General features: G+C 48.7%; 1 protein-coding gene across 7 annotated transcripts in view; it reads right to left on the reverse strand.

Moving 5' to 3' along the window:
• Positions 1-644: 644 nt before the first annotated feature.
• Positions 645-21,957, reverse strand: part of ZNF76 (zinc finger protein 76) — a 31,510-nt gene continuing 10,197 nt past the window's right edge. For 2 of the 7 annotated variants that reach the window (XM_079932866.1, XM_079932867.1), the window contains exons 2-14: positions 13,709-13,877; positions 10,265-10,345; positions 10,072-10,149; positions 8,642-8,841; positions 6,473-6,589; positions 6,058-6,133; positions 5,339-5,464; positions 5,048-5,227; positions 4,019-4,252; positions 3,761-3,924; positions 2,885-3,049; positions 2,230-2,343; positions 645-1,678 (exon numbers count right to left, since the gene is read on the reverse strand). In XM_079932866.1, coding sequence (XP_079788992.1) covers positions 1,574-1,678; positions 2,230-2,343; positions 2,885-3,049; positions 3,761-3,924; positions 4,019-4,252; positions 5,048-5,227; positions 5,339-5,464; positions 6,058-6,133; positions 6,473-6,589; positions 8,642-8,841; positions 10,072-10,149; positions 10,265-10,345; positions 13,709-13,781 — 1,713 coding nt within the window. In that variant the 5' untranslated portion in view covers positions 13,782-13,877 and the 3' untranslated portion in view covers positions 645-1,573. Of the gene's footprint in view, positions 1,679-2,229; positions 2,344-2,884; positions 3,050-3,760; positions 3,925-4,018; positions 4,253-5,047; positions 5,228-5,338; positions 5,465-6,057; positions 6,134-6,472; positions 6,590-8,641; positions 8,906-10,071; positions 10,150-10,264; positions 11,911-13,708; positions 13,878-21,957 lie in introns of those variants that run through there. The other 5 variants (XM_079932868.1, XM_079932871.1, XM_079932865.1 and 2 more) reach the window with 5 other exon arrangements.

The following is a 21,957-nucleotide window of genomic DNA, read 5'->3' on the forward strand; positions in this document are numbered from 1 at the left end:
GGTCATGTCCCAGCTCCCCCTGCTTCCAAGGAGCTGGTGGCCCAAGAGTAAAAGACCTTGCTAGGCATCCTAGGAGAGGATGTCTGCGTTGGGGGAGAGGGTGGGGCACATCCATGACAGTGGAGAGAGGAAAAGCGGCACCTGCAATCCCTGCAATGCTCCCATGCAGGAGGGGTCAAACCCAAGAGCTCTTTCCATCAAGTCCCTTTCCCTGCATCCCTTCCTTCCCACGAGGGCTGGTCTGGTCCTACCATGTACTTTTCAGTGGGGTCTGACTGTGGCTTTGGAATTCCATGGCCCCAGACACCTAGGTGGGTACCCCCAGAGCTGGGTACCAAAGCTAGGACTTCAACACCAGGCAGCAGAGGCATCAGAGACCCTGGGTACCTTGGCAAAGGCACCCCCCCCAATGGGGCTTTGCCCACTTGGAGCAGTGGACTGTGTGCTGTGTGTGGAGGGGCTCTGATGACATAACACAAGGTAGGGTAGAGAAAACAGAGTTCCTCCAGCCCACCCATCTTGAGGCCTGAGACCCAACCGGAGCCTGGAAGCAGTGCTCACACTGGTCTTGCTTGGCTACCGGGAGCCTACTTGCTCAGCTGTGGGCAGGAAGCTACCGGCAGCTCCTCAGGGCTTCTCTCATACCAGGGCTTCCTTCCCCCTGTGCCTCTGGGAGGGCAGGCCCACCAGCCGGGCACAGAGGCTGAGTGAGGTTTGTGCCCGGGATACAGGGCCAAGAGCCTGATTTGACCAGCCCTGCCACCAGGGCCCGAAGCTGAAAGAAGGGAGGAGGAGGGAGGGACCCAGGTGGAAACTTGAAACTTTTATTAAATACTCATTCACCCGTTTGCCACCACCATCCAGAGCAGGAAAAAAAATTATCAAAATGCAATTAAAAAAAATAAAACCAATTACACCCAATCCCCAGTATGTACAAGGCTGCTCCCTGCCTCTCTGCCACAGAGAGGTTGGGGAGCAGCTGGGGGTAGGGGTGGGGCTGGGCACCTTTTCTCCAGCCACAAGCCCCTGAGCAATTCTGACTGCGGTGGCAGAAAGTCCCTGCTGCCAAGTGGCCAGACATCTCGGCTGGCCTCCGGGGAGGTGGTTATTGCTGGGAGGGGCAGTGCTGGACCCAAGCTGCCCCTACTGGGCTGAAGGGCTGTCTGCCTTCTCCCCTAGTGGGCAGTGACCAGTTGGAGCAGAGGACCAGTCCCAAGAGCAGCCCCAGTTGCCACCTGAGAAGGGGAGTGGACCAAGGGCGGGAAGGGTGTTTTCTAGAGAGAGGAGAGGGTGCTCAGCTGATTTTGGGGGGAGGACACCCCAGGGCAGCCTGCTGATCAAGCTTGTCCTCCTTAGCTCCTGAGGATGACACACTCCCCCGATTCCAGCTGCTTGGCCCTTCTCTTGGGCAGGATCCCTGTGCCCTTCAGGCCATTTTCCTGCTGCCTTCTTGCCCTAGAGACCTGTGTGGCCACCTTCCACGTGTCAGCCACAGCCTGGGCCCTTGGAGGCAAGGATGCCTGTACAGCATGGCACCTCTTCCAACATGGTGTGGGACCCAGCCCTCTCGGGCTCAGCAGCCGCTCTCCGAATCTGTGGTCTCCAGGGTCACAGTCCCTTGCTGCATGGCAGCAGTGGCTACGCTGATGGCCTCCTCTAAGGTCTGCTGCTCCTCCAGCTGTGGAGAAGGGGGAGGAGAAGGAAGGAGAGAGTGAGACCCTCCCTCCTAGATTCCAGTGGTAGTATATGAGGCCCACTTTTTTGAATCTCCACCCATCCAGCGCCAAACACCTGAGAACTTAGTAGGGCCCCAAGGAACAGGAAGTTCACTCATAGAATCCTATTAGGCTAGGTGTGGTGAGGAGCCGTGGAATGGTCCAGGGTCAGACAGGGCAGTTTGCTCACAGAAGGGGAATGACTGATTGGAGTCATCATCTACTTCAGCCTCCTTATTTTCCAGATGAAGAAACAGGGACACGAAGACATGAAGGGTTTAGACCACCAGGGAGGCTGCCATTGAAGTTATCCTGAAGGTCAGAAGGGGCTCCCTACCCTGACTTAGTCAAGAAAGAGCCTGAGACAGGTGCGTGGATGCAGGCAGAAAGGGATTTGTCCTCTGAAATGGGCTCTCTTTGAGCCAAATGCTGTCCTCTTCAAGACCTCCCTCTAGTTCCCCTTCCCTTCTAGTTCCTTTCTGTGGCCACAGTATCCTACCAGACCTCAACTCACCTGCACCGCAATGTGAGTTCCATTGGCTGTGGCTAACAGCGCCACCTGTTGATGATGAAGAGATGCTACACTGGAGTCCTCAGCCACCACAGTCCCAGAGGTAATGATTGTGACCTGAAATATAGAAGAATGAGGTTTTCCAACACACCTACATTACTCTCCCAATCCCCAATCCAAAAAATCCCTCCAAGCAAGGTGGCTGGGAACAACCCAGAAGGAAATGAATAAAACCATTACGGGTCAGATTAATTAATTAGCTTGGGGTTCAGAGCTAAGTGGGGTTGTATTTTACTTTAATTTACAGCCAACTTAATTTAGGAATTTTGAATCACAGAAGGACAGACTGTAAAAGCTCCCAGAGATAATCTAATCCCCTCATTTGAAGATGGACTAAGGTTCACGGAAAAGTACCTTGCCTATGGCAGCAGAGCAAATTAGGGGTAGACAGATTTAGAAACTGTCTCTTGACTCCCAGTGCAATGCTTTTCAACAAGAGTTGCTGATGACCCAGAGAAGATGTAGGGAAGACCCTTTATGTGTGGGAATCTTGGTCCTCGTATGAAGGCTTGACTAATTAAGCCTGCACTTTAGGGCTCATCCCACAGAAAGGAAGGACAAGAGAACAAGAGACCCCAAGCAAACCGCCTGGCCATACGGGCTGCGTCTGGGTGCCATCGGCGCTGACCATGGTGACTGTGTGTGTGCCAGATGTGGCAAGGTCATCATCATGACTAGGGATGGTGAGGGTGGTACTGCCGTGCTGGGTCACCATACTGATGGCACTCCCCAGTGCCTGCAGGTCTTCTGGTGACAGGCTGACCTGCCAACAGCAAGGAAGAAGATGAGCTGGGAGTGGAGGGGAGGGCTGTCTGAAAGCCCCTAGGCAGATGAATCTGCTCTCCCAGAGCAGGTTCACTTATTGGTAAGCTAGAAGATTAGCTTCTTGTCACAGGGTGGAGGGAGTCAGGACAAGCAAGTAAAACAGGCCCTAGGATGCAAAGAGAGGCTACACTGGAAGAATTCTGCTGACCACACCTATTTATCACCACTTTGCCTCAGGGCTCTGTTCCATGCAATTCAGGGTCTCCACCTAATTTCATCCTCCTATCAACCCTGAAAGTCATAAGTGCACTTGACAGTGAGGGTGCTGACAAACGTCAGGTTATACTGCTGGCTAGAAATGCCAAGTTTCCAGATCCCACACCATGCTCTGGCCCGTGTACCGACATGTCTCTCTTGAGAAGGACATCCAAGTGTCTCACTCAGATGAACGGGACCTGTCATCCTCCAAGTAAAGAGGGAAACTACTAACTGTGCTCCAGAAGTCACAGAGACTGAGCTGGAAGCATGAGGAAGAGGGGGGTGCTGTGTTACAAGACTTGGTACCCTCGGCCTCAGCTCTGAGATCCATAAGGCTAAAAAAGAGAAACTGGGTGGACGTAGGGCTGTTAGAACTTGGAGCTCCCCAGAGACAGTGGGAGAGGGTACCAGCCAGAGTGGCCCACCCTACCTCTACCCCCAGGGTCTGTACCTGCTGGGCACCATCCTGAGTGATCAGAGCCACCTGGGGGGCCCCATCTTCCTCGGTCACCATAGCCACTTGGGCAGGGATGTCATCACCCTCTTCTTTCACCTCCGACAGGTAAGCAATGCGGGGTCGTTTGGGTAGCGGGTTCTCCTCGGCTGCAGAGGCGGCTGGGAGAGGAGAGCCCAGGCTGACACCTGCCACCAGGTGGTCACGGGGAGGCCCGGCTTGTCCCCACTCTCACCTCCTGCCCACGCCCCTCACCCTCGAGCTGCTGTTGCTCATAAAGGGCCTGCTCGCTCTCCTCCGTGGCCTCCAGCTCGCCGTGGGCGCTGCGCTTGTGCATGGCCAGGGTAGAGGTCTGCCGGTAGGTCTTGCCGCAGGTGCTGCAGGTGTAGGGCTTGCAGTGTGTGTGCACCACATGGTGCTTATACAGGCTTGAGTACTCGGTGAAGCGCTTCCCGCAGCCTGGCACCGTGCAAACGTATGGCTTCTCCCCTGGGGACACTGGGCTGTGAGGGGGGTGGGACCTGGGGCTGGCAAAGGGGAAACTAAGGGGATAGGAGCCGGGGACAGGGTTGGTGAAGGGAGAGCCAGAGGGAGGAAGAGGGACTGAGATCTGGGACTCTGAATGGACAGAGTTGGGGAAGGTGGCCAGTGGAAGGCAGAGGGGACGTGAGTGTGGGACCACGGAGCCCAGAGACGAGGTGGAGAGAAAATGGCAGGGGCAAGGCCGAGGCTAGTGAAGGGGCTGGTGGGGGGCGCTGGGGGCTTGTGAACAGAAGAGGCAGGAGATAGAGAGGGGTGACTGATATGTCAGGTACGATGGGAGAGTGAGGGGACACATGCGGCTGGGAGACGACACAGAAGGCTGGACAGGGACGTAACACTGGGGAGGGTGAGGATACACAGGAGTCACATGGACAGTGGATGAGGTGAGGAGCTGAAGATGACATTTCCCTCTGCTTTTTCCCCATCACGCCTGACCCTGGGCTTTTTCTGGGAGCTCAGCTGGAGGGGGAGAATTTCGGGTGGGTATAGAGAGGCAGCAGGGAGCTGAGAGGGCCAGCAATGCCCATCAGATTGGACCTAACTGCTGAAGGAGGAACCGCTCACTGCAAGTGAAAGAGTGGTTCTGGGGATATGGCCGAAACCACCGAAACCCCGTGCCCTGCCCACGGACCAGCCTGGAATGGCGTTCTGGGCTGCGCGTCGAGAACATGTTTAGGTCAGAAGCCTATGGTAGAGGGGGCTGGGGCCTCAGGGGTGGTCCTTGCATGCCAGCTGGCCCACCTGTGTGGATGCGCACGTGATTCTTGTAGTTGGTGGCACTGGTGAAGCCACGGCCACAGTGGGGCTCGGGGCAGGTGTAGGGCCGCTCGCCCGTGTGGGTGCGCACATGTACCTTGCGGATGTTAGATGTGGTGAAGGAGCGGCCACAGCCCTCAAAGGGGCACCGGAAGGGGCGTTCACCTGTGGAGATGGGCTGTGTGAGGGTGGCTCTGAAGGGGTCTCACGGAGCAGGGCGAGCCCTGGGCTCAGAGCCGGGTCTGAACGGGGCAGGGCGGGCAGGGCCCAGCCTACCGGTGTGGGTCCGGACGTGCTTCTGCAGGTCTCCGGAGGTCTTGAAGGCCTTGCTGCACAGCTCCTCTGGGCACTTGTATGGCTTCTCACCAGTGTGGGTGCGCACGTGGCTCTTCAGCCCATATCCTGTCCGCGTGTGGGAGGGAGGGAAGGAGGGGTGAGAAGAGCATTGGGTGGGGCCTCATCCTCCACCAACTCTTCTTCCTAATTCAGAGGCTCTCCATCTTTAGGTCTGCTCGGCGAGGCTCCGGACCTCCTCTGGCACAAGAAGCCTGTGTCTGCCTCTATCCCACTCCTGGCTGGGCAGGTAAGAGGGGCCGGAGAAGCCCACTCTGCTCTCCTTCCCTCTCCAGGGGAAGCTGGTGCCGTTCCAGAACCAGTGTAAGAGGGAACCTAGAGAACCTATGGCTAAAGGGCCTCAATTCAGAGGGAAAATGAAGCCTAGAGGGATTCAACCGACCACCCGGCACCCCCAGCTGGTGGGTATCAGGGCTGACGCAGAGGCAGGTCTCTCTGCCAACCCCCAGCTCCTGCTGCCTCTTGCCTCTGTAACAGGGTTTCCTCCAGAGACGGCGCCCTGCATCAGAGCACTCCGACAGCAGTTTCTCCAGAAAGGCAGCCTGGTGCTTGGCTTCCTTGAGGGAGTTGCCAGAGCTAATCTAGAACCCTCTCCCCTCAACTGGAAGCAGTCCACCTTGGTCCCCATCCAGGTAGGTTACCTGTGGCAAAGGCCTTTCCACAGCTGGGGAAATCACACCTGTATGGACGGTCACCTGTATGAGCTCTCTCATGTACCTGTGAGGACAAGCAATCATGTAATTCAAAGGGACAAGGGTATGAATGGGCAGTTTAGTTCTCGTTAGGGCCCGGAGTATCAGCATTGGCCACCTCCTTTATTTTCCTTCCTCTTCAGCTGAGATGCCCCCTCCAGAGACCCTTCCCTGATTCTCTTCCCTCCTGCATTCTTCATGTGTGTCAAAGCCCTCTGTGCTGACTTTTCTGGACACTCATCTCTTCCTTCCAGGAGGCAATGAGCAACTCGAGGTCAGGGACCAGTTCCAGTCAAAGCGGGAAGGCAGAATTACAGCCTGCTGGGAAGATGGCAAGGCTAAAAGCTCTCTGCAGCAACCTTACCTTTAAGTGATGAGCGGTGGTATAGAGACGCCCACAGCCCTTGTAGCCGCAGCGGAATGCTCTGTCCCCAACCTGCTGTCCTTTGCCATTATGGGGAGCCTGGCTGTCATGCAGAACCTGAGGAAAAAAATCTTGGGGTCCCTATATGTATTCTCCTCAATGAAAGAAGGGAAGAGGTAGGACACAGGACCCAGCTGGCCCCTTAAGACCCAATAAATAGGGTTAAACCTACCAAAGGGGAGAAGTGCAACCTGGGTGACAGATCCAGATAGATGGAACAGACACCGGGGCATGCTGCAGAAGAAATGGGGCTGGCACGTGGAGTCACCACCCAGCTCTGATGGATAGAGGAATGACTAAATGTCATAGGGGCTGTGACAGCTTTGGGAGAAAGGGCATCTCTTAGATGGCTAGGTAAGGTAGGGGAGGAGCGGTCTGAACAGCCACACTTGAGCTGGGTGGTGACTCCACATGCCAGCTGCCCCTTCTTTTGACCACCAACCTAGGAGGCGCAACTCTGGACATGTTTATCCTCTGATGGGAGGAGATCCCTCCCTCCCTGGGGGAAACCTGTGTTTGGAAGGGGCATTAACAAGTGGCCTGCTGTGGGGATGAGCTCACCTGCGTTCACCGGAAGTGAGGTGGTCACAATCAACAAACTGCACAAGCGCCCAGGGCAGGGCCCGAAAGTCCCACCAGAAACCTCAGCTCCAACCACGGCACCCGGCTATCTAACAAGTCGTTCCCTTCCCTTTCTCCTGCGAACACCCTTTTCACACCAGCCTCTGGCTTCGTGGAGCCCTTACTGTTCTTCTGCTTTCCTGGGCAGAGTCCTGCTGGGACTGTCCCTCAGTCTTTGTTTCTGGGACACTATGGCCTTCCAAGGAGCTCCTGAAACAGAACTCTGGAAGTCGTGGTGAGCAGGACACAAAAGAGGGAGACCAAATCCATGGCAAGGTCTGTCTAGTCAGCTCCAGGTCAAGGGGTCAAGCAGCTGACAAAGTTCCATGGATACTTAAGCAGCTGGTGGGTGGCAGGAGAGGGTCACAGGTGGCCAGGCCTGCTCGGCAGGCTAACCCGCTCAGGCGTTCGGATTTCATTCCCACGTCCCACTGGCTCTTGAGGTAATGAAGGGAATCAAGGAACTTCAGGGCTGGAGGCGACCTCTGAGATCATCTGGCCCCCTCTCATCGTATGAGACAGGAACAAGCTGAGGCCTAGGAGGGGAGTGACTTACCCAAGGTCAGACTAGGTAGAGGCAGAGCCAGCACAGATCTCAGGGCTCACAATTTAAAGCTCAGTTGTCTTTCCAACGTCTGTAAGCCTCAAATTAGGCTTCTAAAATACACCTGAAGGAACTGGAGTGGGAGTGGGCATAGCCCAGAGGGGCCTACTGCAAAGTTTTGTGCTTCAATTTGAAAAGACACGAGGATTTCCTTTTCTCTTTTATGATACAGCCACATTAGTTTTATTATAAAAATAACTCCCCCCAATCTTTGGGTAAAACGGGTGTTCCAGGAAGCCCTGCCACATCTGCCCTGAGGCGCTGCTGTTCATGGGGAGAGGGAACACCCTGGTTTGGAAAGCTCACAGATCTCTGTACCGGTTCCCCCTACGGGCAGGACCACGGCCCCAGCAGAGACAGCTTAGACTGACTGATGTTTGGAAAGCCAAGATCCTTTTTCTTTGCAGCTGAGCTACTGTGCAAGCCTTGTGTTCCAAGAATCCCAGATGCTCTGTTACATCTGCTCTTGTCACTGCCTACTGAGGTTATTTTCCCAAATGACTTAATAAGTCGCAGAGAAGAAATAAATACAAGAACATCTGACCTCCGTGGACTGGAAAACTAATAAAATTCACTGGCAAGGCAAGAGCTTTCTCAGACAGTACAGCCAAAGTGAAGCTGGGCCTAAATTCCCACCGTACGGATATCGCTGTTTCCTACAGCTGCCTTCCCTCTGCACAGACAGCATAAACAAGCGTTGAGTATACACAGCTGTCGGCGGCCCTGGCCAGGCTGTGATGCTTATCCGAGACGATGACGTGTGAGAGATAAGTCGGGGGAGTCAGTGTGGAGGGGCAAAGGAAGTAGTCCCGGCCATGTCCAGGCACAGGACTGCCCTTGTCCTCTAGAAAGGTGGCAGGTTTGGCAGGGCCAAAAGAGCTCACCTTGCTGGCGTACTGCTCCAGGGCCACCACTGTGTCCGCACTGAAGCCCTCATCATCCTCTGTGGCCAGGTCCTCCAAGCCCACCTCTGTCTGCACAGCCAGGATGGTGCTGTCGGATGGCACAGCCACGGGGTGGTGAATGTAGGCAGTGGAGCCGTCTTCCAGCTGGACGGCTTCCAGGGCACTGGGGTCATAGCCCTCTGCAGGGAACATGCGGTTAGCCCAGATGCTGCACAAGGGCAAAAGACGCGGCTGGGACCTGGGCTTTAAGGTAACGAGAGGTACATACACCAAGGAGGGTTTTAACCTCGGGTTTCTCCTGGTCCCTCACTTTGGCGATTCACTCTGGCTGGCCTTCCTTCTGGGGTAGCCTCTCCTAAGGATGAGGTCTCCTATGGAGTACCGACTGGGAACCCACAAGCTCCGTGAGGACCCAAGGGGACCATCATCTTGGCCTAGATGACCACAAGAACCTCCTAACTGGTGGCCCCTCACCCCCTCATTCCCTCCAGGCAGCAGAGCATCCAGAGGGATCTCTGCAGGACACAAATGCGATCACGTTACCTGAGGCTCTAAACAGTTCAACCATGTTGCATCTGTCTCAGGATAAAGACCAAAACCCTTATCCTGAAGCTCCAGTGCTCTGGCTCCCGGCCTCTCTATTCAGCTTCATCTCACCCACTCTGCCCTCACCCCCAGGACTTGAGCTCCTAGTAGTTCCTTGGACGTGCCGTTCTTTCTCCCCGCCCACCCCCGTTTCTGGACCATACATGCTGTTCCTTTTGTCTGGGGTACTGAACCCTCCCTACCACTGCTCTTCCCCAGCTAAGCCCACTTCACCCTCCAGCTCTCAGCTCAAGTGTCACTTCCCCAGAGAAGCCCTCCCTGAGCCTGAACCCCGTTTGCAATGATCAGTTCATCATGATGGTTCATTTCAGGCCTATTTCCCCCACTAGATTCTAGGAGAGTAAGGGCTATGTCCAACTCTGTTCTCTCTTATATACTCCACACCTAGTACCATGCCTGGCACGCAATAATTGCTCAAGAAACTACTTGTAGAAGGAATAATCAATTATTCTTCAATACCTTAAAAGCTTAATTCTTAAAAAAATGATAGTTAAGTTTTTAGTCCTGGTCTTCGATGACGTCATTGGGTCCTATTTAAAGCCCTAAGAATTTGTGGCTGTGCTGGAGCCAAAGCCGCCATCAAGGCCAAGGCTGCAGACCCCCGTGCTCAGCCTCCCGGGGGCAGAAACAGCTGTTCCTGTGGTCCACGCCAGGGAAGGCAGGCGAGCCTGCTGATGCAGGTGAGCTTGGAGACCACAGCTCCATGTCTCTGCCCCAGCTCCCAGGGTGCACAGCTCCAACCCCCAACCTCTGCCAGTTCTGCTTCCCTTCCTTCTTGCCAGTCGTGATAACTGTGACCCCACCTTTGGGTGTGCGGTGTATGTAGGCCATGCTACCATCTTCCAGCTGCACGGGCTGTCCATCCTCAAAGGAAAGAGGTTCTGTAACGAGAGCAATGCCTGCCTTTCTCTGGAGCTCCGTGTCACAGAGGTGGGTCCTTCAGTGGGGGCTGCCTGGCCTGCCTCATGAGGCAGGGGTGTCTCAGGATGCCCTCACCTTTCTGCACTGTCACTTGGTGAATGTATGCAGTGGTCCCGTCCTCGAGCTGGATCACTTGCCCTTCAAGAAGCTTCTCTCCTGTGGAGGTGGAAATGGAGAGAAGCGGGCCAAGCCCAGAAGAGGGCTGAGGGACACATGCCTGTTTTAGCAGAGGCCTGTTGGAGGCACAGACCGTGTGTCTAAGCACAGGTGACATTCTCCATGTTACCTCATTCCCTCCCTCCCAGGCCTGTGCCTCAGAGGTACCGGGGGTAGAGACATCCTGCCATGAGGAACCCTATAGCTCCCAGCAGATTCCCTTCCTGTCACTCACAGGAGGAGCAACTTCCTTTATTATTCTACCCACACCTGGCAAAGTAGGGACTTCCAACCTGGCAGTAAGCTGCTGAGATTGAGCTAAATGGCAAACAAAGGATGCCCTGAAATGTGGGAAGGCCCCAGTGCGTCAAAGTTCAGATCTGACTCAAACTAACTAAATCAAAATACATTCCCTTGTCTCCCACTGTGGCAGTATGCCAAGACCTAGACCCTCTGATAAGGCAATATAGCTTAGAGGTTAAAAGCAGTGGACTCTGGAACCAGTCCAGGCCTCCTGGGTTTGAATTTCAGCTCTATCTCTTACTAGCTGTGTGATTTTGGACACCTTATTTAACCTCCCTGTGCCTCAGTTTCCTCTTCTAAGAGCAAAGGCTCTTAGGTTTAGAATTAGAATTAGATAGGCCTCTCCTTATGTCCAGTGAGTTTGAGAGGGAGAAGGGGTAAAGGAAGTGAGAAAGGGAAGAAGGAAAGGGAGACTGAAGACTTAATGACAAATGCTTTCTTTGTTCCTTTCTTTACAAGTTTCAGGCTTAGGAATTTGAGCTCCTATGATGTGGGAGAAGGACCAGACAGCTACTTCTGGCTCACCTCTGCTGATGTCTCCCACTCAGAAGAATTCCCAAACTTGTCCCCAAACAGAGTTTTCTTGGGTCAATAACTGACAGCTCTACAACCCAGCCAGAGGCAGGTAAGGTGGAGACAAAGATAAGAAGCAGGAGTGAAAGGCAGTTGAGACGAGGGGAGAGCGACTCCCCCTCTTCCCTCCCGCCCAGCAAGCAGTAAGCTACCCTGCCTTTTAACACTTTAGCTGTCCTGGCAAGGGCACCAGTACATGGGGTTCTGAAAGTGTCATCAGAGCTTCTGCTAGCGGAGTGGGTTCTGCTTCAAGGCGGGAAACAAGATGTTGAGAAGAGTTATTTGGGAAAAAATTTCAATCTAGAATTTCCTTTAACAAGCAGAGATGACAATGGGGAGAGGCAGGGGGGAGAAGAGCTGACCGTCAGGGCCCTCATTCCCCACTACAGAGGTGACTGTACGTTCCGGTTTGCCTGGAACGGTGCCAGCACCTTTATTCACAGCACGCTCTTCCACTCTCCAAAGTGTCGGCTTTGAACAACAGGTTTCACGCTTACCCTAATTATAGGTAACTGTCATAAAATTTTAGGGCTTCCGGCTGGCTAAGCTGGGCCCAGGCAGAGCTGCCTGCTGACAGAGATGAAAGTGTCCTGGTCAAGAGCATCAGAGGAGCTCACCAGCAAGAGAGCTGCCTTTCAGGACAGTGAGGTTCTGGTTCCTGAGGGCCAACTCTGCTCTCAGCAGTGTGAAATCTGTTGTGTGTGTGTGTGTGTGTGTGTGTGTGTGTGCACTCGTGTAAGCACACACTACAGCACCATGGAGGAGGCAGAGAACAGAGCCAGGAAGAGTGACAAGAGGAAGATATAAACGGAGAGGTGGGGGAGGCAAAGAGATCCAGACATAAGAAGACAAGATGTAAGAAAAGAGTGTGGCTTTCTCAGGCCAAGTGTTGCCACTTGTTTTGTATTCATTCAGTCAACCATTAATTTGTAACAGAAGACTGAGGCATGGGAATTACCTGGGTCCACAGAGTAAACACAGCCCCAACTATAGTTCCTAAGTTCTTCCATCCCACTGAGACTGCTGCAAAGGGGCAAGACCTGTGATGGGAAGTCTGCAAACAGAGGGTTGCAGGCTTCACAAGTATTCTAGAGAAGTTCCATTACCACAAAAATGAAGCCAGCCAGACCCATACATCATCATATGGAACGAGCTTATTGATGAGTTTAAGGGGCCTCTTTGTCGTCGTCAGGAAGCAGATGATTTAAAATGAAATCAACAAACAATTTATCTGTAAGCTTGGGACCTGAAATACATTTCGACAATGTGTTGAAATGAAGGAGGGCAATGTTACAATGACAGTGCAGTCATGTGGATGGCGGTGCTTACAGAGTCCAGAAATGACAAAATAAAGAGTAGGAATGAGGCGGTGTTTGGCCAGTGCTGTCCAAGAAAGACACGCATGCCATCTGGCAAGCCTGAGAATGCTGGCGAGAAAGAAAGAGGCTGTCAGGATGGTGAGCGTCCCTGGCCAGAAGGCCCTGCCCTTCAACAACGCTCTGTTCTGACTCCACGCCCTCCTTGAGAATCTGAATTTCAGGTAAATCTGAATTTCAGATAAACAATGAATTTTTTTTAGTACTTGGTGTTATTATGTTACTGTTTTTAATATTTAATCCCATGTTTATACATGTCTTCCTCATGCAGTATGTGGAACATACTTATACTACAAAATTATTCGTTGTTTATCTGTAATTAAAATTTAACTAGGACTTCCCTGGTGGCACAGTGGTTAAGAATCTGCCTGCCAATGCAGGGAACATGGGTTTGAGCCCTAGTCCGGGAAGATCCCACATGCCACGGAGCAACTAAGCCCGTGCGCCACAACTACTTAGCCTGCGCTCTAGAGCCCGTGCTCCACAACAAGAGAAGCCACTGCAATGAGAAGCCCGTGCACCGCAGTGGAGAGTAGCCCCCGCTCACCACAACCAGAGAAAGCCCACGCACAGCAACGAAGACCCAACGCAGCCAAAAATAAAAATAAATAAATAAAATAAAATAAAATAAAAAAATTTAACTGTGTGCCCTGTATTTTTATTTCTGGTCACCCTAGTGGGGTCTAAGGCATGAGATCTATGCCTGGGTGCCCCTCTGAACCTAGAAGAGTATCTTGTACATGGTAGATGCTCAGAAGATAGTTTGACTGCTTAAACTTGCTTAAATTAAAATGAACTGCTTCTAGAAAGCACTGAGAAACTGGAAAAGCAGGAAGTCACAACCAGCACTGTGTTCATCCATTCCAGAAATATTTATGAACCACTCACCACATGTCAGGAAACTGCCTTTCAGAGGTCTTGGCTCCTATAGCTAGGCTAGTCTGATTTTCTAGCCTGCCTACGTGGCATTTCATTTTAAGGAGTTCCCTTTCCATCAATCACCTTAAGAGATTCTCATGCAGAGCAGGTTGTGGCAAGCAGGCCGGAAGGCAGGATGGTCGTGAGACTCTGGGACAGGGACAGGGTGGGATTCTGAGGTCCCCGGAAATACCTTTGATAGCTTGCTGGACGTAGGCCGTCGTCCCGTCACTGAGGGTCACCGTCTGCAGCCCCAAGCTCTCCATGGCAAACTCCTGCTCGTACACTCAGACATGAAGTTGTCTTCTTCCCAGCACTGAGAGCCACAGCTGAGGTCAGAGATTTCCTTTGGCGTCACAAATCTGAGAAAACGGACAGTGTCATATTATGAGCTGCACGGCTTCCTCCTGCCGCAAGGACACACAGTGACTGTGAAGGAGGCCAGCCAAGAAGAAAAAGAGGTGAATTTTTCAAAGTAGAGAACTATGTTGGTTTTTATTAAGAGAGTTCAAAATATACACACTTAAGAATTCTAAAGGTTGAGCATGCAAGAGAAGCATGCCAGCCAAACTGATTGTAAAGTAAGATTTCATTAATCAAAACCCACTTTTAAACTCGCTCCCCTTAGAAGGGAGCCCCACTGAAGGCAGGCGGCCAACCCCACTGCTGCTGGTTCTCTGTGACCATTCTGACATCTCTCCTGTGCTCAGATCTATCCATTCACCAGCCTTGTAAATATCACACAGGCATCAAAAACAGCACAAGTCCCCAACAGAACACACAATGTTCCCTACCCCAAGAACTGTTCCACTGTCCAGAACTGTCCAGCCACCCAGAATCAGTGGGGGTCATTCTTTTTTTTTTTTTTTTTTTTTGGCCACATGGCTTGAGGGATCTTAGTTCCTGGACCAGGGATTGAACCTGGGCCCTCAGACTGAAAGCACTGAGTCCTAACCACTGGACCACCAGGGAATTCCCAGTAGGGCCATTCTTGATTCCTCCTTTTTCCTCAGAAGTCTAGGTACACCACCATCTTACAACATACACAAAAATTAACTCAAAATGGATTAAAGAATTGAATGTAAGACCTGACACCATAAAACTCTTAGAAGAAAACATGGGTGGTAAGCTCCGTGACATCAGTCCTGGAATGATTTTTTTCGGATTTGTCACCAAAGCAAAGGAAACAAAGGCAAAAATAAACAAATGGGACTAAAAAACTAAAAAGCTTCTGCACAGCAAAGGAAACAATCAACAAAATGAAAAGGCAACCTATTAAATGGGAGAAAATATTTGCAAATCATGTATCTGATAAGGGGTTAATATGCAAAATATACAAAGAACTCATATAACTCAATAGCAAAAAGCCAAACCATCCAACTGAAAAATAGGCAGATGATCTGAAAAGACATCTTTCCGAAGAAGACATATAAATGGCCAAAAGGTACATGAAAAGATGTTCAACATCCCTCATCACCAGTGAAATGCAAATCAAAACTACAATGAGATATCACCTCACACCTGTCAGAATGTCTATTACCAAAAAGACAAGAAAAAAACAAGTGTTGGCAAGGATGTGGAGAAAAGGGAACCCTTGTGTGCTATTGGTGGGAATGTAAATTGATGTAGCCACTATGGAAAACAGTATGGAGGATCCTCAAAAAATTAAAAATTTGATCCATGAATTCCATTTCTGGGTATTTGTCCAAAGAAAACAAAAACCTTAACTTGAAAAGATATATGCACCTCCATGTTCATTGCAGCATTATTTACAATAGCCAAGACATGGAAACAACCTAAGTGTCCACTGACAGGTGAATGGCTAAGGAAGTTGTCACACTCACTCACACACACACACACACACACACACACACACACACACACACAATGGAATATTATTCAGCCACAAAAAAGAATGGAATCTTGCCATTTCGATAACATGGATGTACCCTGAGGAAGGACATTATGCTAAGTGAAATAAGTCAGGCAGAGAAAAAACAAACACTATGATCTCACTTACATGTGGAGTCTTAAAAAAGAAAACTAATGGATTCATAGATACAGAGAACAGATTGGTAATTGCCAGAGGCAGGGGTTGGGGGTAGGTAAAATGAGTAAAGGGAGTGAAAAGGTACAAACTTCCAGTTATAAAATAAGTCCTGGGGGATGTAATGTACGGCATGATGACTACAATTAATAATACTGTAATGCACATTTGGAAGTTGCTAAGAGAACGGATGTTAATTAGACTTACTGTGGTGATCATTTCACAATATATACAGATAGCGAATCATGTTATACACCTGAAACGAATGTAATGTTGTATGTCAATTATACCTTAATTTAAAAAATTAAAAGATAGACAAGTCTAGGTACCTAATTTCAGATGAGTATCACCTTGCACCTCTTGACTAATGTAAGAGCCTCCTAACATATGTCCTCAATAAATCGTTACCTGTTTCCTATTCATTTTGTAATACTGTGTCAGAATGTCTATGTACAGATCTAAATCTACCACTTCCTTGATTAAAACTCTTCAGTGGCTTCCTATCACCCTAAGAATTCATTCTCCTTGCAGGCAAGGCTGGTCACCTTATAAGTCCCTGCAGCCCTGGCTACTACCTCTTCCTGGCACTCACAATCCTGGAGTCACCTACTTCAGTACTTATCACTACCTCTTTAACACATGTTGCCTATACAAGACTTTGGGCTCCAGCCTGGCTCCTGGTTCACTGTGGGCTCTCCACAATGCCTTGTTCAGTGACTTACCAGGTCCTCGTGCCAGGAGGGAAGCGCTGGAGTGTCCTACTGGCAGCACTTGCTCTGCGTCTGCCGTAGTACAGGGCGTACTAGAGCCTCTGCTCTAGGCTCAGGGGTTAAGATTCTCTTTGCCACCCATCCATAGAATTCTCCTGGACCTGGAGTCTGGACTTCCTGCTTGGTTCTCACTACCTGCCAGCTGATCTCAATCAGTGCTGCCCAAACTGTCTTCACATCAGGGCACCCAGAGAGAAGGATATTTGTATGTCACACTTTGGATGCTGCTGCTTGAAGCCAGGAGCAAGCAGCTAGGGCTTTGGCAGCCCAAAGGGCTCATTGGATCAGTATTTTGACAAAACTATGGCCCAGTTGTGACACAATGGTTGGGATACTCTACCCTAGACTTGGCATCTTTATTCATTCATTCTGTCCATAAACATTTACTGAATGGGCTAAGCTCTGGGGATAGCAATACTACTACCACTAATAGTGAATACTGCTGGAGAGCTAACCATGTACTAGGCATTTACATATAGTAACTCGTTTAATCCCCCAAATGGTCCTTTAATTAGATACTATTATTATCCTTATTTTACAGTTGAGGGAGTTGAAGCCCAAGCCATTAACTTTTTCAAGGTTGCACAGCTAATAAATGGAAGAAGAGGATTTGAATCCAGGCCATCCGGCACCAGAGTGGGCTCTTAAGTAATCTACTCTGCTGCCTAATACAGAGGTTTTTAGCTGGAGTTTATGAACCCTGAAGCCACCTGGTAAAACTTTTATGGTGTGTGAGCTTGTACATTTTTCTGAAGAGAGTCCATGACTGTCATCTGAATCTTACAGGGATTAAAGGAGGTAAAGAACCACTGGCCTAGGAATTCCCACATCTGACTCCTCTTCTTTGGTCTACTAGGACCCTGGCAGTGACCCCAATGTTGCCCAGAGTCCTGATAACCCCCACATGGTCCCTATTTCATGAAAGCTCTGGTCCTGGCCTCTTTTCATCTGCTCCAGGACCTTCAACTTTCATTCTCTTGATCAGGGAGAGAAGTTCTTTTGGTAACCTGTTTTCATATAAACAGCATTGTGTCAGAAATAAGAATACACCTGAGAGACCTAGGTCGGAAAACAAAGCAGACTGTAGGTTGAAAAGGGATTACAAAATGGCCTCAGATCTTTATGGCTGGGCCCTGTGACTGCTGAAGCAATGGTTGGTTTGATTTAGCTCATCTGTATTCTATTGAGACTTTCTGAGGAAAATCTGTGCCATGGTTAAAAACACAGGCTCTGGTGTCAGCCTTGGTTCTAATCCAGACTTTACCTCTTTGATGCTGTGTACCCTTGGAAACTAACTGAACCTCTCTGAAACTTAGATGCTACTTCTAAAAAATGAGGATAATCGTGGCGCCTTCTTCAAACGTTGCTGTAAGGATGAAATGAGGTCACATATGTCAGCATTTAGCACAGTGATGGCACACAGGAAGTACTCGAGAAATTCTGGCTCTGAGGAAGAGGATGGAAGAGGAACCAAAAGGGATATGCTTTTGAAGCAATGGGTATTTCTAAAACAGCCAAGAGTACTGGCAACAGCTCGGGACCAGAAGTCTGCAGAAAGTCTTCTAACCTCGATTCTATCTTCTGTGACTGCCTCTTAATCTGTAAAATAAAGTGTTGGTCCAAATGACCCTAAAATTCTTTCCATTGTTCGTGCTAATAACACTTATCAAATATATAGTCCTTAATATGTGTCAGCTGCTGTTCAAAGCACTTTACCTATATTAACTCTTTTAATCTTAAAAATAATGCTATGAGGAAGTAGGTACACTATCCCCATTTTACAGATGAGGTGACTGAGGCTTAGAGGTGGAGTAATTTGTCCAAGGTCCCAGAACTAGTTAGTGCTGAAGCCAGGATCAAAGCCAGACTGGCTGGCCGCAGAGTCCATACCTCTCACTATCTGGTGCATTTCTTCCTTTTGCTAATCCACCGTGACACAACATCACCTCTCAAAACGCTTGAATACTGGTTGTTTAGCTTTCATCTCACCCACTGCAACTTAAAACCAGTTCTTCTAGACCTGGCCACATGGAAAGAGGGAAGAGCTGGTAGCCACATTTCCCAAAATAACAGTTTTTAGACTCAAAGAAAACAAATCTCCACTCTTTTACATGTTCTCATGTCCAGGCTAAATACAGTTTTCCTCCTTAAGCCTCATAATATACACCTTTAAAACAGTCTACTCTTGCTCTCCTACCTTTCCCTGACCTCTGAAGCTGCTTTCCAACAGAGCCTGACGGCAGGTGAGGAGAAGGTGCTTCCTGGCTGCCAGGCATGTACAAGTGTCTAATTGCCATTTTTCTCCCTTTCTTTTGTTAAATGATGAATCCTCCTGTGCCAGTACTAAACCAACAACAGTGACACTGGCAGAGCCAAAGAGAGGCTGGTGACTGCCTCAGGATGGCTGGGTCTGAGCAGTTCCCGCCTGTACTTGACATTTCAGATTCATAACTCCCGTGGCCCTCTGAGAAAGAGGAGGGGGAGCGGGGGAGCAGGGGCAACTGCTATGTTTTCTCCTTGGAGGGTGTAAGTTATACCAGATCCCTAATGACCTGAGCTGGGTATAGGGGAGAGCCAGTCTGGCGGAAAGGGGGGAGTGGGGAATAAGAGCATGACAAAAGGTAAGGATGAAAAGGGAGTCGGACACTCCCAGAATTAGCAGCAAGTCCAATTCCTGTTTGTTGCATTTTTAAATGAACTTAACCTACTGTTTGCTCTGATGCAGGAAACAACCTTATGGCTTCATAATATATAAATGTGTTTCCTATTGTAAACATAAATTTAAATTACCAGTGAGATAACATTTAGAAAAACTTTCTAGACACATAGAATCTTTAGGTCTCTCTATGAAAAAAGATGTGCTTAAATTGCCTCCCCAAAGCAGAAAAGTAAGAGAAATGACAGATGGGAAATGAAAGAGTAGCCACGTATTTGTGCTTCTCCACTTTGTCATGGTTTAGATCTAATCTGATCCACACCCAGGCTGGGCTTCGCCTTGACTACAGGCACCTGTTCACTAGTCTATCATTTTCTGCTAACCTGAACTCCCTGGTCGTTGGAGCAAGGCTTTATGTACTCTGCCTCAGCCAGCCCAGAGGGCAACTGTATTGACAAGCCAAAAAAGAGAAAAACAGAACATTTGCTTGGAGAGAGAAGAATGCTCAACTTTGAAAAAAAAAAAATGACAATTTTCACTCAGATAATTCTTCATTTGGAAATATAGAAAACTTCTCAGAGAGGACAAAGCGACATTAGGTTGGGAGGGATGAAGGCTGAGGGAGTCAAGTGGCAAACAAATTAGAACGGGATTTGGAAGAGCTGTAGTAAAATGACTCAGTATTTGTGATTATAGAAGAAGACTTCAATGCACACACAAAAAGCCTAGTGAAACAGGCTTAGTTCTGTGGGTTTCCAAACACTAAAGAGAACACAGGAAATTAATAACAGAAACATATTTAAAACATCAGCTAAACACCTCTTTCCAAAAGGCACAAATATGTTAAAAGCCCAAAGTACTTTTTAGTATGGTTCTTATTTGGCTACTACAATTTTATAGGCTTGAATTAGTCACAGAAAAGGGAGTATTTAGGCAAAGTGGATTATTTTCAATTCCAAAAGGGCAATGAAAATGCATACTCCTTTACTGCAGAATGGCATTCATTTACACTAAAACGGATAACTTAAAAATCTAATTTTCGGCCAAATGTTTAAGTGAATTTTAACACCTTAGTTTGTAAACATTCAACAGAGCAATCATGGGGGAGTTTCAAATCCACCTTTAGTCCATGAAAAGAAAAGTGCAGAATAAAGGCAATTTGGCAGGGTTACCCTAAGGATATCACTTTACATCAACAAGCAAATTAATACAGATATGGTGAGGTTACATCTCAATTGTTTCTGGAATTCAGCCTGGGATCACTGCTGGCTTGAGAAGGGCTATTTGAAAATGAAACATTCCATCAGCATCAGGAGGAACTGGATCATCACGGTTATTTAGACACATCATGTTATTTAAAACATCACCCTGGGACAAAAAGGTTCCATTTATGTTACCAGTTCATCAAAATGGAACAACATCCAGATCTCAACCAGGATAAGCAGGGAGTTCTGGACTTTTGAAGCATAAGAAAATCAAGTCAAAAAGAAGAGTTGGCTTAAAAAAACCCTCGACGGGGTCCTCCCTGGTGGCGCAGTGGTTGAGAGTCCACCTGCCGATGTGCAGGGGACGCTCGGGTTCGTGCCCCGGCCCGGGAGGATCCCACATGCCGCGGAGCGGCTGGGCCCGTGAGCCATGGTCGCTGAGCCTGCGCGTCCGGAGCCTGTGCTCCGCAGCGGGAGAGGCCACGGCAGTGAGAGGCCCATGTACCGCAAAAAAAACCCCAAAAAAACAAACCTCGACATTAGGGGAAAATACTAAAGAAATAAAACATAACACGTGATATTACAAACACATATAACTGATAGATAACTAATAAGGACCTATTGTATAATACAGGGAACTCTACTCAATACTCTGTAATGACCTATATGGGAAAAGAATCTAAAAAGGAGTGGATATATGTATATGTACAACTGATTCACTTTGCTGTACAGCAGAAACTAATACAATATTGTAAATCAACTATACTCCAATGTAAATTAAAAAAAACACATGTAACTGAACTGTACACTTAAAAATGGTTAAGATGGCAAATTTTATGTTCTGTGTATTTTACCACAATAGAAGAAAAAACTAGGTAGAAAAGAAAACCACATGCAGACACTTACAAACCTCCAAAACCATTATCAAATTCCCACTGGACAAATAAGGCTACAATATGAATTCACATAAGCAAAAAACACTAATATTAAAAAAAAGTTTAATTAGTAATTAAAGAACAAGAAAGAATAATCATGATGATATTATACTTATCAAATTACCAAAAATCAAAGTAACAGTATTCACATCCAACAGACAATGAGATATCACTACACACCTATTACAGGAGCCAAAATTCAAAACACTGACAACACCAAATGCTGGTGGGAATGCAAAATGGCAGAGTAAAATGGTATTCTGCAAGACAGGCAGTTTCTTACAAAGCTAAACATATTCTTACCATAAGATCCAGAAATCCTATTCTTAGGTATTTGCCCAAATGAGTTGAAAACTTATGTCCACAGAAAAACTTGCACATGGATGTTTATAGCAGCTTTATTCATAATTGCCCCAAACTGGAAGCAATCAAGATGCCTTTCAATAAACAAATTGTGGTACATTCATACTATGGAATATTATTCAGCAATAAAAAGAGCTGTTAAGTCACGAAAAGACATGGAGGAAACTTAAAATGCATTTTGCTAAATCAAAGAAGCCAATCTGAAAAGGTTACATATAGTATCATTCCAACTATATGATGTTCTGGAAAAGGAAAAACTATAGAGACAGTGGAAAGATCAGTGGTTGCCAAGGGTGTAGGGCGAGGGGAGGAGGGATGAACAGGTGGAGCACAGGTCATTTTTAGAGCAGTGAAACTATTCTGCATAACTCTGTAATGGTGGATAACTGACATCATACGTTTGTCAAAACCCATAGAATGTACAACACAAAGAGTGAACCATAATTGTAAACTATGGACTTTAATT

Source organism: Stenella coeruleoalba (genome assembly GCF_951394435.1).
Source record: "Stenella coeruleoalba genome assembly, chromosome: 10".
NCBI classification, from domain to species: Eukaryota; Metazoa; Chordata; class Mammalia; order Artiodactyla; family Delphinidae; genus Stenella; species Stenella coeruleoalba.